General features: G+C 46.9%; 1 protein-coding gene and 1 long non-coding RNA gene across 17 annotated transcripts in view; one reads left to right on the top strand and one right to left on the bottom strand.

Moving 5' to 3' along the window:
* zdhhc15b (zinc finger DHHC-type palmitoyltransferase 15b) overlaps nucleotides 1-14,923 on the top strand; it is a 20,747-nt gene extending 5,824 nt beyond the window's left edge. The window contains exons 7-15 of one of the 16 annotated variants that reach the window (XM_052518082.1): nucleotides 3,427-3,456; nucleotides 4,938-5,058; nucleotides 5,827-5,959; nucleotides 6,531-6,657; nucleotides 8,168-8,226; nucleotides 8,994-9,034; nucleotides 9,078-9,120; nucleotides 9,164-9,206; nucleotides 9,894-11,265. In XM_052518082.1, the coding sequence (XP_052374042.1) occupies nucleotides 3,427-3,456; nucleotides 4,938-5,058; nucleotides 5,827-5,959; nucleotides 6,531-6,657; nucleotides 8,168-8,226; nucleotides 8,994-9,034; nucleotides 9,078-9,120; nucleotides 9,164-9,206; nucleotides 9,894-9,936 (640 nt within the window). In that variant the 3' untranslated portion in view covers nucleotides 9,937-11,265. Of the gene's footprint in view, nucleotides 1-3,426; nucleotides 3,457-4,937; nucleotides 5,059-5,826; nucleotides 5,960-6,530; nucleotides 6,658-8,167; nucleotides 8,309-8,433; nucleotides 8,516-8,827; nucleotides 8,930-8,993; nucleotides 9,422-9,591; nucleotides 9,764-9,807; nucleotides 11,266-14,766 lie in introns of those variants that run through there. The other 15 variants (XM_052518076.1, XM_052518079.1, XM_052518080.1 and 12 more) reach the window with 15 other exon arrangements.
* LOC127929780 (uncharacterized) lies at nucleotides 5,065-5,815 on the bottom strand. The gene is made up of 3 exons (XR_008136164.1): nucleotides 5,569-5,815; nucleotides 5,377-5,504; nucleotides 5,065-5,312 (listed from the first exon to the last, which is right to left on the bottom strand). It is a non-coding gene; the product is annotated as an uncharacterized LOC127929780 (long non-coding RNA).
* Nucleotides 14,924-16,551: the final 1,628 nt, after the last annotated feature.

The raw sequence follows: 16,551 nt of genomic DNA on the forward strand, positions 1-16,551 counted from the left end.
TATGGTCTGTGGGTGATTAATATGGTCTGTCCATGGTGGGTGGTTTAATATGGTCTGTGGGTGATTAATATGGTCTGACCGTGGTGGGTGGTTAATATGGTCTGTGGGTGGTGGGTGATTAATATGGTCTGTCCATGGTGGGTGATTAATATGGTCTGTCCATGGTGGGTGATTAATATGGTCTGTCTGTGGTGGGTGATTGATATGGTCTGTCCGTGGTGGGTGATTAATATGGTCTGTCCGTGGTGGGTGATTAATATGGTCTGTGGGTGATTAATATGGTCTGTCCATGGTGGGTGGTTAATATGGTCTGTCCATGGTGGGTGATTAATATGGTCTGTCCATGGTGGGTGGTTTAATATGGTCTGTCTGGTGGGTGATTAATATGGTCTGTCCATGGTGGGTGATTCATATGGTCTGTGGGTGATTAATATGGTCTGTCCATGGTGGGTGGTTTAATATGGTCTGTGGGTGATTAATATGGTCTGTGGGTGATTAATATGGTCTGTCCATGGTGGGTGATTAATATGGTCTGTGGGTGATTAATATGGTCTGTGGGTGATTAATATGGTCTGTGGGTGATTAATATGGTCTGTCCATGGTGGGTGATTAATATGGTCTGTCCATGGTGGGTGATTAATATGGTCTGTGGGTGATTAATATGGTCTGTGGGTGATTAATATGGTCTGTCCATGGTGGGTGATTAATATGGTCTGTCCATGGTGGGTGGTTAATATGGTCTGTGGGTGGTGGGTGATTAATATGGTCTGTCTGTGGTGGGTGATTAATATGGTAGGTGGTTAATATGGTCTGTGGGTGGTTAATATGGTCTGTCCATGGTGGGTGGTTAATATGGTCTGTCTGTGGTGGGTGATTAATATGGTCTGTCTGTGGTGGGTGATTAATATGGTCTGTCCGTGGTGGGTGGTTAATATGGTCTGTGGGTGGTGGGTGATTAATATGGTCTGTCCATGGTGGGTGATTAATATGGTCTGTCCATGGTGGGTGATTAATATGGTCTGTCTGTGGTGGGTGATTGATATGGTCTGTCCGTGGTGGGTGATTAATATGGTCTGTCCGTGGTGGGTGATTAATATGGTCTGTGGGTGATTAATATGGTCTGTCCATGGTGGGTGGTTAATATGGTCTGTCCATGGTGGGTGATTAATATGGTCTGTCCATGGTGGGTGATTAATATGGTCTGTCCATGGTGGGTGGTTTAATATGGTCTGTGGGTGATTAATATGGTCTGTCCGTGGTGGGTGATTAATATGGTCTGTGGGTGATTAATATGGTCTGTCCATGGTGGGTGATTAATATGGTCTGTCCGTGGTGGGTGATTAATATGGTCTGTGGGTGATTAATATGGTCTTTCCATGGTGGGTGATTAATATGGTCTGTCCATGGTGGGTGATTAATATGGTCTGTCTGGTGGGTGATTAATATGGTCTGTCCATGGTGGGTGATTAATATGGTCTGTGGGTGATTAATATGGTCTGTCCATGGTGGGTGGTTTAATATGGTCTGTGGGTGATTAATATGGTCTGTGGGTGATTAATATGGTCTGTGGGTGATTAATATGGTCTGTCCATGGTGGGTGATTAATATGGTCTGTGGGTGATTAATATGGTCTGTGGGTGATTAATATGGTCTGTCCATGGTGGGTGATTAATATGGTCTGTCCATGGTGGGTGATTAATATGGTCTGTGGGTGATTAATATGGTCTGTCCATGGTGGGTGATTAATATGGTCTGTCCATGGTGGGTGGTTAATATGGTCTGTGGGTGATTAATATGGTCTGTCCATGGTGGGTGATTAATATGGTCTGTCCATGGTGGGTGGTTAATATGGTCTGTGGGTGGTGGGTGATTAATATGGTCTGTCTGTGGTGGGTGATTAATATGGTCTGTCTGGTGGGGTGATTAATATGGTCTGTGGGTGGTGGGTGATTAATATGGTCTGTCCATGGTGGGTGGTTAATATGGTCTGTCTGTGGTGGGTGATTAATATGGTGGGTGATTAATATGGTCTGTGGGTGATTAATATGGTCTGTCCATGGTGGGTGATTAATATGGTCTGTCTGTGGTGGGTGGTTAATATGGTCTGTGGGTGGTGGGTGATTAATATGGTCTGTCTGTGGTGGGTGATTAATATGGTCTGTGGGTGGTTAATATGGTCTGTCCATGGTGGGTGGTTAATATGGTCTGTCTGTGGTGGGTGGTTAATATGGTCTGTGGGTGGTGGGTGATTAATATGGTCTGTCTGTGGTGGGTGATTAATATGGTCTGTGGGTGGTTAATATGGTCTGTCCATGGTGGGTGGTTAATATGGTCTGTCTGTGGTGGGTGATTAATATGGTCTGTCTGTGGTGGGTGATTAATATGGTCTGTCCATGGTGGGTGATTAATATGGTCTGTCTGTGGTGGGTGATTAATATGGTCTGTGGGTGGTTAATATGGTCTGTCTGGTGGGTGATTAATATGGTCTGTGGGTGGTGGGTGATTAATATGGTCTGTCTGTGGTGGGTGATTAATATGGTCTGTCGGTGGTGGGTGATTAATATGGTCTGTGGGTGGTGGGTGATTAATATGGTCTGTCTGTGGTGGGTGATTAATATGGTCTGTCTGTGGTGGGTGATTAATATGGTCTGTCTGTGGTGGGTGATTAATATGGTCTGTCTGTGGTGGGTGATTAATATGGTCTGTGGGTGGTTAATATGGTCTGTCTGTGGTGGGTGGGTGAATAATATGGTCTGTGGTGGTGGGTGGTTAATATGGTCTGTGGGTGGTGGGTGATTAATATGGTCTGTCTGTGGTGGGTGATTAATATGGTGGGCGGTTAATATGGTCTGTCTGTGGTGGGTGATTAATATGGTCTGTCAGGGTGGGTGATTAATATGGTCTGTCTGTGGTGGGTGATTAATATGGTCTGTCTGTGGTGGGTGATTAATATGGTCTGTCTGTGGTGGGTGATTAATATGGTCTGTCTGTGGTGGGTAATTAATATGGTCTGTCTGTGGTGGGTGATTAATATGGTCTGTGGGTGGTGGGTGATTAATATGGTCTGTCCATGGTGAGTGGTTTAATATGGTCTGTGGGTGATTAATATGGTCTGTGGGTGATTAATATGGTATGTGGGTGATTAATATGGTCTGTGGGTGGTGAATAACTCTCTCTCTCTCTCCAGGGTGAATAACTGTCTCTCTCTCTCTCTCTCCAGGGTGAATAACTGTCTCTCTCTCTCTCTCTCTCTCCAGGGTGAATAACTGTCTCTCTCTCTCTCTCTCTCTCTCTCTCCAGGGTGAATAACTGTCTCTCTCTCTCTCTCCAGGGTGAATAACTGTCTCTCTCTCTCTCCAGGGTGAATAACTGTCTCTCTCTCTCTCTCCAGGGTGAATAACTGTCTCTCTCTCTCTCTCTCTCCAGGGTGAATAACTGTCTCTCTCTCTCTCCAGGGTGAATAACTGTCTCTCTCTCTCTCTCTCTCCAGGGTGAATAACTGTCTCTCTCTCTCTCCAGGGTGAATAACTGTCTCTCTCTCTCTCCAGGGTGAATAACTGTCTCTCTCTCTCTCCAGGGTGAATAACTGTCTCTCTCTCTCTCCAGGGTGAATAACTGTCTCTCTCTCTCTCTCTCCAGGGTGAATAACTGTCTCTCTCTCTCTCTCCAGGGTGAATAACTGTCTCTCTCTCTCTCTCTCTCTCTCTCTCCAGGGTGAATAACTGTCTCTCTCTCTCTCCAGGGTGAATAACTGTCTCTCTCTCTCTCTCTCCAGGGTGAATAACTCTCTCTCTCTGGGTGAATAACTGTCTCTCTCTCTCTCTCTCTCTCTCCAGGGTGAATAACTGTCTCTCTCTCTCTCCAGGGTGAATAACTGTCTCTCTCTCTCTCTCTCTCTCCAGGGTGAATAACTGTCTCTCTCTCTCTCTCCAGGGTGAATAACTGTCTCTCTCCAGGGTGTATAACTGTCTCTCTCTCTCTCTCTCTCTCCATGGTGAATAACTCTCTCTCTCTCCAGGGTGAATAACTGTCTCTCTCTCTCTCTCTCTCTCCAGGGTGAATAACTGTCTCTCTCTCTCTCTCTCTCTCTCTCTCTCTCTCTCCAGGGTGAATAACTGTCTCTCTCCAGGGTGAATAACTGTCTCTCTCTCTCTCTCTCCAGGGTGAATAACTGTCTCTCTCTCTCTCTCTCTCTCTCCAGGGTGAATAACTGTCTCTCTCCAGGGTGAATAACTGTCTCTCTCCAGGGTGAATAACTGTCTCTCTCCAGGGTGAATAACTGTCTCTCTCTCTCTCTCTCTCTCCAGGGTGAATAACTGTCTCTCTCTCTCTCTAGGGTGAATAACTGTCTCTCTCTCTCTCTCTCCAGGGTGAATAACTGTCTCTCTCTCTCTCTCCAGGGTGAATAACTGTCTCTCTCTCTCTCTCCAGGGTGAATAACTGTCTCTCTCTCTTCTCTAGGGTGAATAACTGTCTCTCTCTCTCTCTCTCCAGGGTGAATAACTGTCTCTCTCTCTCTCTCTCTCTCTCAGGGTGAATAACTGTCTCTCTCTCCCTCTCCAGGGTGAATAACTGTCTCTCTCTCTCTCTCTCTCTCTCTCTCTCTCTCTGAATAACTCTCTCTCTCTCTCTCAGGGTGAATAACTGTCTCTCTCTCTCTCTCTCAGGGTGAATAACTGTCTCTCTCTCTCTCTCCAGGGTGAATAACTGTCTCTCTCTCTCTCTAGGGTGAATAACTGTCTCTCTCTCTCTCTAGGGTGAATAACTGTCTCTCTCTCTCTCTCCAGGGTGAATAACTGTCTCTCTCTCTCTCTCTCTCTCCAGGGTGAATAACTGTCTCTCTCTCTCTCTCTCTCTCCAGGGTGAATAACTGTCTCTCTCTCTCTCTCTCTCCAGGGTGAATAACTGTCTCTCTCTCTCTCTCTCTCTCTCTCCAGGGTGAATAACTGTGTGGGGTTCTCCAACTACAAGTTCTTCCTCCTCTTCCTATCCTACTCTATGGTCTACTGTGTGTTCATCTCTGCCTCAGTCTTCAGATTCTTCATCAACTTCTGGGTGGTGAGTGGTGATGTTTTACATCCCAGCTTAGTCTGCGTCTCAAAAGCTCCCCTATAGAGTACCTACCTCTGTCCAGGGCCCACAGAGCTCTGGTCAACAGTGAAGCACAGAGAACAGGACGCCATTTCCCCTTAGTCATTTATCAGACACTCCTAACCACTGCATTCCAGAGCTAGTCAGATCACATGACCTACTGCTGGTGTAACCATGGTAACATATTGACATAAGCTGTATCAACAGTCAGATCACATGACCTACTGCTGGTGTAACCATGGTAACATATTGACATAAGCTGTGTCAACAGTCAGATCACATGACCTACTGCTGGTGTAACCATGGTAACATATTGACATAAGCTGTATCAACAGTCAGATCACATGACCTACTGCTGGTGTAACCATGGTAACATATTGACATAAGCTGTATCAACAGTCAGATCACATGACCTACTGCTGGTGTAACCATGGTAACATATTGACATAAGCTGTGTCAACAGTCAGATCACATGACCTACTGCTGGTGTAACCATGGTAACATATTGACATAAGCTGTATCAACAGTCAGATCACATGACCTACTGCTGGTGTAACCATGGTAACATATTGACATAAGCTGTGTCAACAGTCAGATCACATGACCTACTGCTGGTGTAACCATAGTAACATATTGATGTAAGCTGACTCAGCACAAGGCACATTGTTTGTTGTGGAACGGCAGAGGTTCTCCGACACGGTTGTAGTTCTCTGTGTTGTGTGTGTTCTCCTACAGGGGGACCTGCCAAATGGACCCGCTAAGTTCCACGTTCTCTTCCTGATGTTTGTGGCTTTGATGTTCTTGGTCAGTCTCATGTTCCTGTTGGGTTACCACTGCTGGCTGGTCGTCCAGAACCGGTCCACACTAGGTAATACACACAGCTGCCATTTTGAGGCAATAAGAGCTGCTCCGCTGCATTAGCAATTTAGGTCTTCAATTTCATGGAGAAACAGCCACTGAAACCTATTCCTCTTTCCTCCTCTGACTCCCCCCTCCCTCTACTCCTCCTCTGACTCCCCCTCCCTCTACTCCTCCTCTGACTCCCCCTCCCTCTACTCCTCCTCTGACTCCCCCCTCCCTCTACTCCTCCTCTGACTCCCCCCTCCCTCTACTCCTCCTCTGACTCCCCCCTCCCTCTACTCCTCCTCTGACTCCCCCCTCCCTCTACTCCTCCTCTGACTCCCCCCTCCCTCTACTCCTCCTCTGACTCCCCCTCCTTCCCCCATCTACTCCCCCTCCCTCTACTCCTCCTCTGACTCCCCTCCCTCTCTGACTCCTCCTCTGACTCCCCCTCCCCTCTGACTCCCCTCCCTCTGACTCCCCCTCCCTCTACTCCTCCCCCCTCCTGACTCCCCCTCCCTCTACTCCTTCTCTGACTCCCCCTCCTTCCCCCATCTACTCCCCCTCCCTCTCTTCCCCCCCTCTCTCTTCTCATCCAGAGGCGTTCTCTGCTCCAGTCTTCACGACAGGACCAGACCGTAATGGTTTCAATGTGGGGATCAGGAGGAACCTGCAGCAGGTGTTTGGAGACAATAAGAGACTCTGGTTCCTGCCTATCTGCACCAGGTGAGACTCTAACCCTAACCTCTACCCCCTAACCTCTAGTTTCTAGCGTCTAACTCTAGTTTCTAACTTCTAGTTTCTAACCTCTACCCCGTAACCTCTCTACCCCCCCCGTAACCTCTACCCCCGTAACCTCTACCCCCGTAACCTCTAGCCCCTAACCTCTAGCCCCTAACCTCTAGCCCCTAACCTCTACCCCCTAACCTCTAGCCCCTAACCTCTAGCCCCTAACCTCTAGCCCCTAACCTCCATCCCATTAACCCTAACCTTCATCCCATTAACCCTAACCTCTACCTCATCTAACCTGACCTTTAACCCCTAGGCCTTAACCCCCAGGCCTTAACCCTTACATCGTATCCTCTACACCTTTAACCCCTAGACCCTTAACCCTTACATCCTATCCTCTAGACCAATATCCTCTAATTCAACTCTGACCTACACTCCAACCCTGTTCCTGGAGAGAGACCCTCCTGGAGGTTTATACTCCAACCCTGTTCTTAGAGAGACCCTCCTGAAGGTTTATACTCCAACCCTGTTCCTGGAGAGATACCCTCCTGTAGGTTTAGTGAGGCGACATTGTGAAACACGCTCCAACCCTGTTCTTAGAGAGACCCTCCTGAAGGTTTATACTCCAACCCTGTTCTTAGAGATACCCTCCTGAAGGTTTATACTCCAACCCTGTTCTTAGAGAGACCCTCCTGAAGGTTTATACTCCAACCCTGTTCTTAGAGATACCCTCCTGAAGGTTTATACTCCAACCCTGTTCTTAGAGATACCCTCCTGGAGGTTTATACTCCAACCCTGTTCTTAGAGATACCCTCCTGGAGGTTTATACTCCAACCCTGTTCTTAGAGATACCCTCCTGTAGGTTTATACTCCAACCCTGTTCTTAGAGATACCCTCCTGGAGGTTTATACTCCAACCCTGTTCTTAGAGATACCCTCCTGGAGGTTTATACTCTAACCCTGTTCTTAGAGATACCCTCCTGTAGGTTTATACTCCAACCCTGTTCTTAGAGATACCCTCCTGAAGGTTTATACTCCAACCCTGTTCCTGGAGAGATACCCTCCTGTAGGTTTATACTCCAAAAATATGCGGCAGTTTAGTTCGCGCCCCGTTTCCTCCCGACACAATGTTATTTTTTTTTCTTTGTTTTCACTGCAACTTCTCCACCACCAGTTCATGTTGTTTTTGATTAATAGATTTTTTGTTTTCTGTTCTTAGAGATACCCTCCTGAAGGTTTATACTCCAACCCTGTTCTTAGAGAGACCCTCCTGAAGGTTTATACTCCAACCCTGTTCTTAGAGAGACCCTCCTGTAGGTTTATACTCCAACCCTGTTCTTAGAGATACCCTCCTGAAGGTTTATACTCTAACCCTGTTCCTGGAGAGATACCCTCCTGTAGGTTTATACTCCAACCCTGTTCTTAGAGATACCCTCCTGAAGGTTTATACTCCAACCCTGTTCCTAGAGAGACCCTCCTGAAGGTTTATACTCCAACCCTGTTCTTAGAGATACCCTCCTGAAGGTTTATACTCCAACCCTGTTCCTGGAGAGAGACCCTCCTGAAGGTTTATACTCCAACCCTGTTCTTAGAGATACCCTCCTGTAGGTTTACACTCCAACCCTGTTCTTAGAGAGACCCTCCTGAAGGTTTATACTCCAACCCTGTTCTTAGAGAGACCCTCCTGAAGGTTTATACTCCAACCCTGTTCTTAGAGATACCCTCCTGTAGGTTTATACTCCAACCCTGTTCCTGGAGAGATACCCTCCTGTAGGTTTATACTCCAACCCTGTTCTTAGAGATACCCTCCTGTAGGTTTACACTCCAACCCTGTTCTTAGAGAGACCCTCCTGAAGGTTTATACTCCAACCCTGTTCTTAGAGAGACCCTCCTGAAGGTTTATACTCCAACCCTGTTCTTAGAGAGACCCTCCTGTAGGTTTATACTCCAACCCTGTTCTTAGAGATACCCTCCTGAAGGTTTATACTCCAACCCTGTTCTTAGAGAGACCCTCCTGAAGGTTTATATTCCAACCCTGTTCTTAGAGAGACCCTCCTGAAGGTTTATACTCCAACCCTGTTCTTAGAGATACACTCCAACCCTGTTCTTAGAGAGACCCTCCTGAAGGTTTATACTCCAACCCTGTTTTTAGAGAGACCCTCCTGAAGGTTTATACTCCAACCCTGTTTTTAGAGATACCCTCCTGAAGGTTTATACTCCAACCCTGTTCTTAGAGATACCCTCCTGAAGGTTTATACTCCAACCCTGTTCTTGGAGAGAGACCCTCCTGAAGGTTTATACTCCAACCCTGTTCTTAGAGATACCCTCCTGAAGGTTTATACTCCAACCCTGTTCTTAGAGATACCCTCCTGAAGGTTTACACTCCAACCCTGTTCCTGGAGAGAGATCCTCCTGGAGGTTTACACTCCAACCCTGTTCCTGGAGAGAGACCCTCCTGGAGGTTTACACTCCAACCCTGTTCCTGGAGAGAAACCCTCCTGGAGGTTTACACTCCAACCCTGTTCCTGGAGAGACACCCTCCTGTAGGTTTACACTCCAACCCTGTTCCTGGAGAGAGACCCTCCTGTAGGTTTACACTCCAACCCTGTTCCTGGAGAGAGACCCTCCTGTAGGTTTACACTCCAACCCTGTTCCTGGAGAGAGACCCTCCTGTAGGTTTTAACTCCAACCCTGTTCCTGGAGAGATACCCTCCTGTAGGTTTTAACTCCAACCCTGTTCCTGGAGAGATACCCTCCTGTAGGTTTAAACTCCAACCCTGTTCCTGGAGAGATACCCTCCTGTAGGTTTACACTCCAACCCTGTTCCTGGAGAGATACCCTCCTGTAGGTTTTAACTCCAACCCTGTTCCTGGAGAGATACCCTCCTGTAGGTTTATACTCCAACCCTGTTCTTAGAGATACCCTCCTGAAGGTTTATACTCCAACCCTGTTCCTGGAGAGAGACCCTCCTGTAGGTTTACACTCCAACCCTGTTCCTGGAGAGAGACCCTCCTGTAGGTTTACACTCCAACCCTGTTCCTGGAGAGAGACCCTCCTGGAGGTTTTAACTCCAACCCTGTTCCTGGAGAGCTACCCTCCTGTAGGTTTTACACTCCAACCCTGTTCCTGGAGAGAGACCCTCCTGTAGGTTTACACTCCAACCCTGTTCCTGGAGAGAGACCCTCCTGTAGGTTTACACTCCAACCCTGTTCCTGGAGAGAGACCCTCCTGGAGGTTTATACTCCAACCCTGTTCCTGGAGAAATACCCTCCTGTAGGTTTTAACTCCAACCCTGTTCCTGGAGAGCTACCCTCCACAAGGGTATGTGCTCTGCCCCCTCCTGTACTCCTTGTTCACCCATGACTGCGTGGCCACGCACGCCTCCAACTCAATCATCAAGTTTGTAGATGACACAACAGTAGTAGACTTGATTACCAACAACGACGAAACGGCCTACAGGGAGGAGGTGAGGGAGCACGCCTCTATCCACATCGACAGAACCGCAGTGGAGAAGGTGGAAAGCTTGAAGTTCCTCGACAAACACATCACTAACAACCTCTAATGGTCCACCCACACAGACAGTGTGGTGATGAAGGCTCAACAGCGCCTCTTCAACCTCAGGAGGTTGAAGAAATGTGGCTTGTCTCCTAAGACCCTCACAAACTTTTACAGATGTACAATTACATCCTGGCAACCGCAGGGTTCTCCAGAGGGTGGTACGGTCTGCCCCCGGTGATGCGTTGGGAAAACTACCTGCCCTCCAGGACACCTTCAGCACCCGATGTCACAGGAAGGCCAAAAAGATCATCAAGGACAACAACCACCCCGAGCCACTGCCTGTTCACCCCGCTATCGTCCAGAAGAGTGGCAAGAAGAAAGCAATTTCTTAAAGATATCCATAAAAAGTGGAGTTTAAAGTTTGCCACAAGCCACCTGGGAGACACACCAAACATGTGGAAGAAGGTGCTCTGGTCAGATGAAACCAAAATTGAACTTTTTGGCAACAATGCAAAACGTTATGTTTGGCGTAAAAGCAACACAGCTCATCACCCTGAACACACCATCCCCACTGTCAAACATGGTGGTGGCAGCATCATGGTTTGGGCCTGCTTTTCTTCAGCAGGGACAGGGAAGATGGTTAAAATTGATGGAAAGATGGATGGAGCCAAATACAGGACCATTCTGGAAGAACCTGATGGAGTCCACCTGAGACTGGGACGGAGATTTGTCTTCCAACAAGACAATGATCCAAAACATGGAATGGTTCAAAAATAAACATATCCAGGTGTTAGAATGGCCAAGTCAAAGTCCAGACCTGAATCCAATTGAGAATCTGTGGAAAGAACTGAAAACTGCTGTTCACAAATGCTCTCCATCCAACCTCACTGAGCTCGAGCTGTTTTGCAAGGAGGAATGGGAAAAATTTCAGTCTCTCGATGTGCAAAACTGATAGACATACCCCAAGCGACTTACAGCTGTAATCGCAGCAAAAGGTGGCGCTACGAAGTATTAACTTAAGGGGGCTGAATAATTTTGCACGCCCAATTTTTTCGTTTTTGATTTGTTAAAAAAGTTTGAAATATCCAATAAATGTCGTTCCACTTCATGATTGTGTCCCACTTGTTGTTGATTCTTCACAAAAAAATACAGTTTTATATCTTTGTTTGAAGCCTGAAATGTGGCAAAAGGTCGCAAAGTTCAAGGGGGCCGAATACTTTCGCAAGGCACTGTATGTGACCAATAACATCTGTTAAATATGTGACCAATAACATCTGTTTAAATATGGACCAATAACATCTGTTAAATATGGACCAATAACATCTGTTAAATATGGACCAATAACATCTGTTAAATATGGACCAATAACATCTGTTAAATATGTGACCAATAACATCTGTTAAATATGGACCAATAACATCTGTTAAATATGGACCAATAACATCTGTTAAATATGGACCAATAACATCTGTTAAATATGGACCAATAACATCTGTTAAATATGGACCAATAACATCTGTTAAATATGGACCAATAACATCTGTTAAATATGGACCAATAACATCTGTTAAATATGGACCAATAACATCTGTTAAATATGGACCAATAACATCTGTTAAATATGGACCAATAACATCTGTTAAATACAGTTGAAGTCAGAAGTTTACATACACCTCAGCCAAAGACATTTAAACTCAGTTTTTCACAATTCCTGACATTTAATCCTAGTAAAGATTCCCTGTCTTTGTTCAGTTAGGGCCACCACTTCATTTTAAGAATGTGATATGTCAGAATAATTATAGAGAGAATTATCAATTTCAGCTTTTATTACACATTCCCAGTGGGTCAGAAGTTTACATACACTCAATTATTATTTGGTAGAATAGCCTTTAAATTGTTTAACTTGGGTCAAACGTTTCGGGTAGCCTTCCACAAGCTTCCCAAAGTAAGATGGGTGGCCATTCCTCCTGACAGAGCTGGTGTAACTGAGTCAGGTTTGAAGGCCTCCTTGCTCTCGCACGCCTTTTCAGTTCTGCCAACAAACTTTAGATCGGATTGAGGTCAGGGTTCGTGATGGCCACTCCAATACCTTGACTTTGTTCTCCTTAAGCCATTTTGCCACAACTTTGGAAGTATGCTTGGGGTCATTGTCCATTTGGAAGTATGCTTGGGGTCATTGTCCATTCAGAAGACAAATTTGCGACCAAGCTTTAACTGATGTCTTGAGATGTAGCTTCAATATATCCACATATTTTCCTCCCTAATGATGCCATCTATTTTGTGAAGTGCACAAGTCCCTCCTGCAGCAAAGCACCCCCACAACATGATGCTGCCACCCCCGTGCTTCACGGTTGGGATGGTGTTCTTCGGCTTGCAAGCCTCCCCCTTTTCCCTCCAAACATAACGATGGTCATTATGGCCAAACAGTTCTATTTTTGTTTCATCAGACCAGAGGACATTTCTCCAAAAAAGTATGATCTTTGTCCCCATGTTCAGTTGCAAAACGATGTCAGGCTTTTTTATGGCAGTTTTGGAGCAGTGGCTTCTTCCCTGTTGAACGGCATTTCAGGTTATGTCGATATAGGACTCGTTTTACTGTGGATATAGATACTTTTGTACCTGTTTCCTCCAGCATCTTCACAAGGTCCTTTGCTGTTGTTCTGGGATTGATTTGCACTTTTAACACCACAGTACATTAATAGAGAGAGAACGCGTCTCCTTTCTGAGCGGTATGACGGCTGCGTGGTCCCATGGTGTTTATACTTGCGTACTATTGTTTGTACAGATGTACGTGGTGCCTTCAGGCGTTTGGAAATTGCTCCCAAGGATGAACCAGACTTGTGGAGGTCTACAATTTCTGAGGTCTTGGCTGATTTCTTTTGATTTTCCCATGATGTCAAGCAAAGAGGCACTGAGTTTGAAGGTAGGCCTTGAAATACATCCACAGGTACACCTCCAATTGACTCAAATGATGTCATGGCTTTAGAAGCTTCTAGGCTAATTGACATATTTTTCTGAAATTTTCCAAGCTGTTTTAAAGGCACAGTCAACTTAGTGTATGTAAACTTCTGACCCACTGGAATTGTGATACAGTGAATTAAGTTAAATAATCTGTCTGTAAACAATTGTTGGAAAAATGACTTGTGTCATGCACAAAGTAGATGTCCTAACCGACTTGCCAAAACTATAGTTTGTTTAACAAGAAATGTGTGGAGTGGTTGAAAAACCAGTTTTAATGACTCCAACCTCAGTGTATGTAAACTTCTGACTTCAACTCTATGTGACCGGACCAATAATCACATGTATTTATATAGCACTTCGTACATTAGCTGATATCTCAAAGTGCTGTACAGAAACCCAGCCTAAAACCCCCAAACAGCAAACAATGCAGGTGTAGAAGCACGGTGGCTAGGAAAAACTCCCTAGAAAGGCCAAAACCTAGGAAGAAACCTAGAGAGGAACCAGGCTATGTGGGGTGGCCAATCCTCTTCTGGCTGTGCCGGGTGGAGATTATAACAGAACATGGCCAAGATGTTCAAATGTTCATAAATGACCAGCATGGTCAAATAATAATAATCACAGTAGTTGTCGAGGGTGCAACAGGTCAGCACCTCAGGAGTAAATGTCAGTTAGCTTTTCATAGCCGATCATTCAGAGTATCTCTAGGTCGCAGGTCTGGGACAGGTCTGGGACAGGAAGCGCGTCCGGTGAACAGGCCAGGGTTCCATAGCCGCAGGCAGAACAGTTGAAACTGGAGCAGCAGCACGGCCAGGTGGACTGGGGACAGCAAGGAGTCATCATGCCAGGTAGTCCTGATGCATGGTCCTAGGGCTCAGGTCCTCCGAGAGAAAGAAAGAGAATTAGAGAGAGCATACTTAAATTCACAGGACACTGGATAAGACAGGAGAAGTACTCCAGATATAACAAACTGACCCTAGCCCCCCGACACAAACTACTGCAGCATAAATACTGACAGGAGGGGTCAGGAGACACTGTGGACCAATAACAGCTGTTAAATATGGACCAATAACAGCTGTTAAATATGTGTATGGACCAATAACAGCTGTTAAATGTGTATGGACCAATAACAGCTGTTAAATGTGTATGGACCAATAACAGCTGTTAAATGTGTATGGACCAATAACAGCTGTTAAATGTGTATGGACCAATAACAGCTGTTAAATGTGTATGGACCAATAACAGCTGTTAAATATGGACCAATAACAGCTGTTAAATATGGACCAATAACAGCTGTTAAATATGGACCAATACGATTTGTTTTAATGTGTTTGGACCAATAACAGCTGTTAAATATGGACCAATACGATTTGTTTTAATGTGTTTGGACCAATAACAGCTGTTAAATATAGACCAATACGATTTGTTTTAATGTGTTTGGACCAATAACAGCTGTTAAATATGGACCAATAACAGCTGTTAAATGTGTATGGACCAATAACAGCTGTTAAATATGGACCAATAACAGCTGTTAAATATGGACCAATAACAGCTGTTAAATATGGACCAATACGATTTGTTTCCCAGCCAAGGAGATGGCCCCGACTATGGATATTTAACCCCATCCTGTCTGTGTTTCTATTTTGCCCAGCCAAGGAGATGGCCACTACTTCCCTCTGAAGAGCCTGAGTGAATCCTCAACCTCTCTATTAGCCAATGAGGAGAAATGGGATGAGGAAGAGGAGTCAGAGGACGACAACATAAGTAAGGAGGCCAATAGGACCGATTCTTAGATGAATATCTATCAGGGAAGAATATATGATGTGGTGGTGGTGTCCCTAATTTACTGCTAGGTTGCATGGTGGTTCAACCTTGTGCTGTGGACAATAAAAGGCCACTCAAATGTGCAATTTTGTCATGAACAACACAATGACACAGATGTCTGAAGTCTTGAAGGAGCATGCGATTGGCATGCTGACTGCAGGAATGTCCACCAGAGCTGTTGCCAGAGAATTTAATATGAATTTCTTTACCATAAGCTCCAACACTGTTTTAGAGATTTTGACAGTACGTCCAACCAGTCTCAAAAACGCAGACCCCGTGTAACCACGCCAGCCCAGGACCTCCACATCCACAGACCCCGTGTAACCACGCCAACCCAGGACCTCCACATCCACAGACCACGTGTAACCACGCCAGCCCAGGACCTCCACATCCACAGACCCCGTGTAACCACGCCAACCCAGGACCTCCACATCCACAGACCACGTGTAACCACGCCAACCCAGGACCTCCACAGACCCCGTGTAACCACGCCAACCCAGGACCTCCACATCCGGCTTCTTCACCTGCTCGGTCACCAGACACCCGGACAGCTGATGAAACTGAGGAGTATTTCTGTCTGTAATAAAGCCCTTTTGTGGGGTTGGCCCAGTAGGTGGGCCTTGGCCTGGCCCCCCAGTGGGTTGGCCTGGCTCCCCAGTGGGTGGGCCTGGCTCCCCAGTGGGTGGGCCTTGGCCTGGCTCACCAGTGGGTGGGCCTGGCTCCCCAGTGGGTGGGCCTTGGCCTGGCTCCCCAGTGGGTGGGCCTTGCTCCCCAGTGGGTGGGCCTTGGCCTGGCTCCCCAGTGGGTGGGCCTTGGCCTGGCTCCCCAGTGGGTTGGCCTGGCTCCCCAGTGGGTTGGCCTTGGCCTGGCTCCCCAGTGGGTTGGCCTTGGCCTGGCTCCCCAGTGGGTGGGCCTTGGCCTGGCTCCCCAGTAGGTTGGCCTGGCTCCCCAGTAGGTGGGCCTTGGCCTGGCTCCCCAGTGGGTGGGCCTTGGCCTGGCTCCCCAGTGGGTGGGCCTTGGCCTGGCTCCCCAGTAGGTGGGCCTGGCTCCCCAGTAGGTGGGCCTGGCTCCCCAGTGGGTGGGCCTTGGCCTGGCTCCCCAGTAGGTGGGCCTGGCTCCCCAGTGGGTGGGCCTTGGCCTGGCTCCCCAGTAGGTGGGCCTGGCTCCCCAGTGGGTGGGCCTTGGCCTGGCTCCCCAGTAGGTGGGCCTGGTTCCCCAGTGGGTGGGCCTTGGCCTGGCCCCCCAGTAGGTGAGCCTATGTCCTCCCAGGCCCACCCATGGTTGCACCCCTGCCCAGTCATGTCAAATCCATAGATTAGGGCCTAATGCGTTTTTCAATTGACTACTTTCCGAGTATGAACTGTACAGTAAAATTGTTGAGATTGTTGCATGTGGTGGGCATTTTATATTGATGTTCTGTGTACTACATGAAATTGTCAACCCCCAATCTGTGAAGGATATATTACTGTCTGTCAGGGGAAGCCACACTGAACAGGAATATAATACTGTCTGTCAGGGGAAGCCACACTGAACAGGAATATAATACTGTCTGTCAGGGAAGCCACACTGAACAGGAATATATTACTGTCTGTCAGGGAAGCCACACTGAACA

The sequence above is a fragment of the Oncorhynchus keta genome, chromosome 4 (assembly GCF_023373465.1).
Source record: "Oncorhynchus keta strain PuntledgeMale-10-30-2019 chromosome 4, Oket_V2, whole genome shotgun sequence".
Taxonomy (NCBI): domain Eukaryota; kingdom Metazoa; phylum Chordata; class Actinopteri; order Salmoniformes; family Salmonidae; genus Oncorhynchus; species Oncorhynchus keta.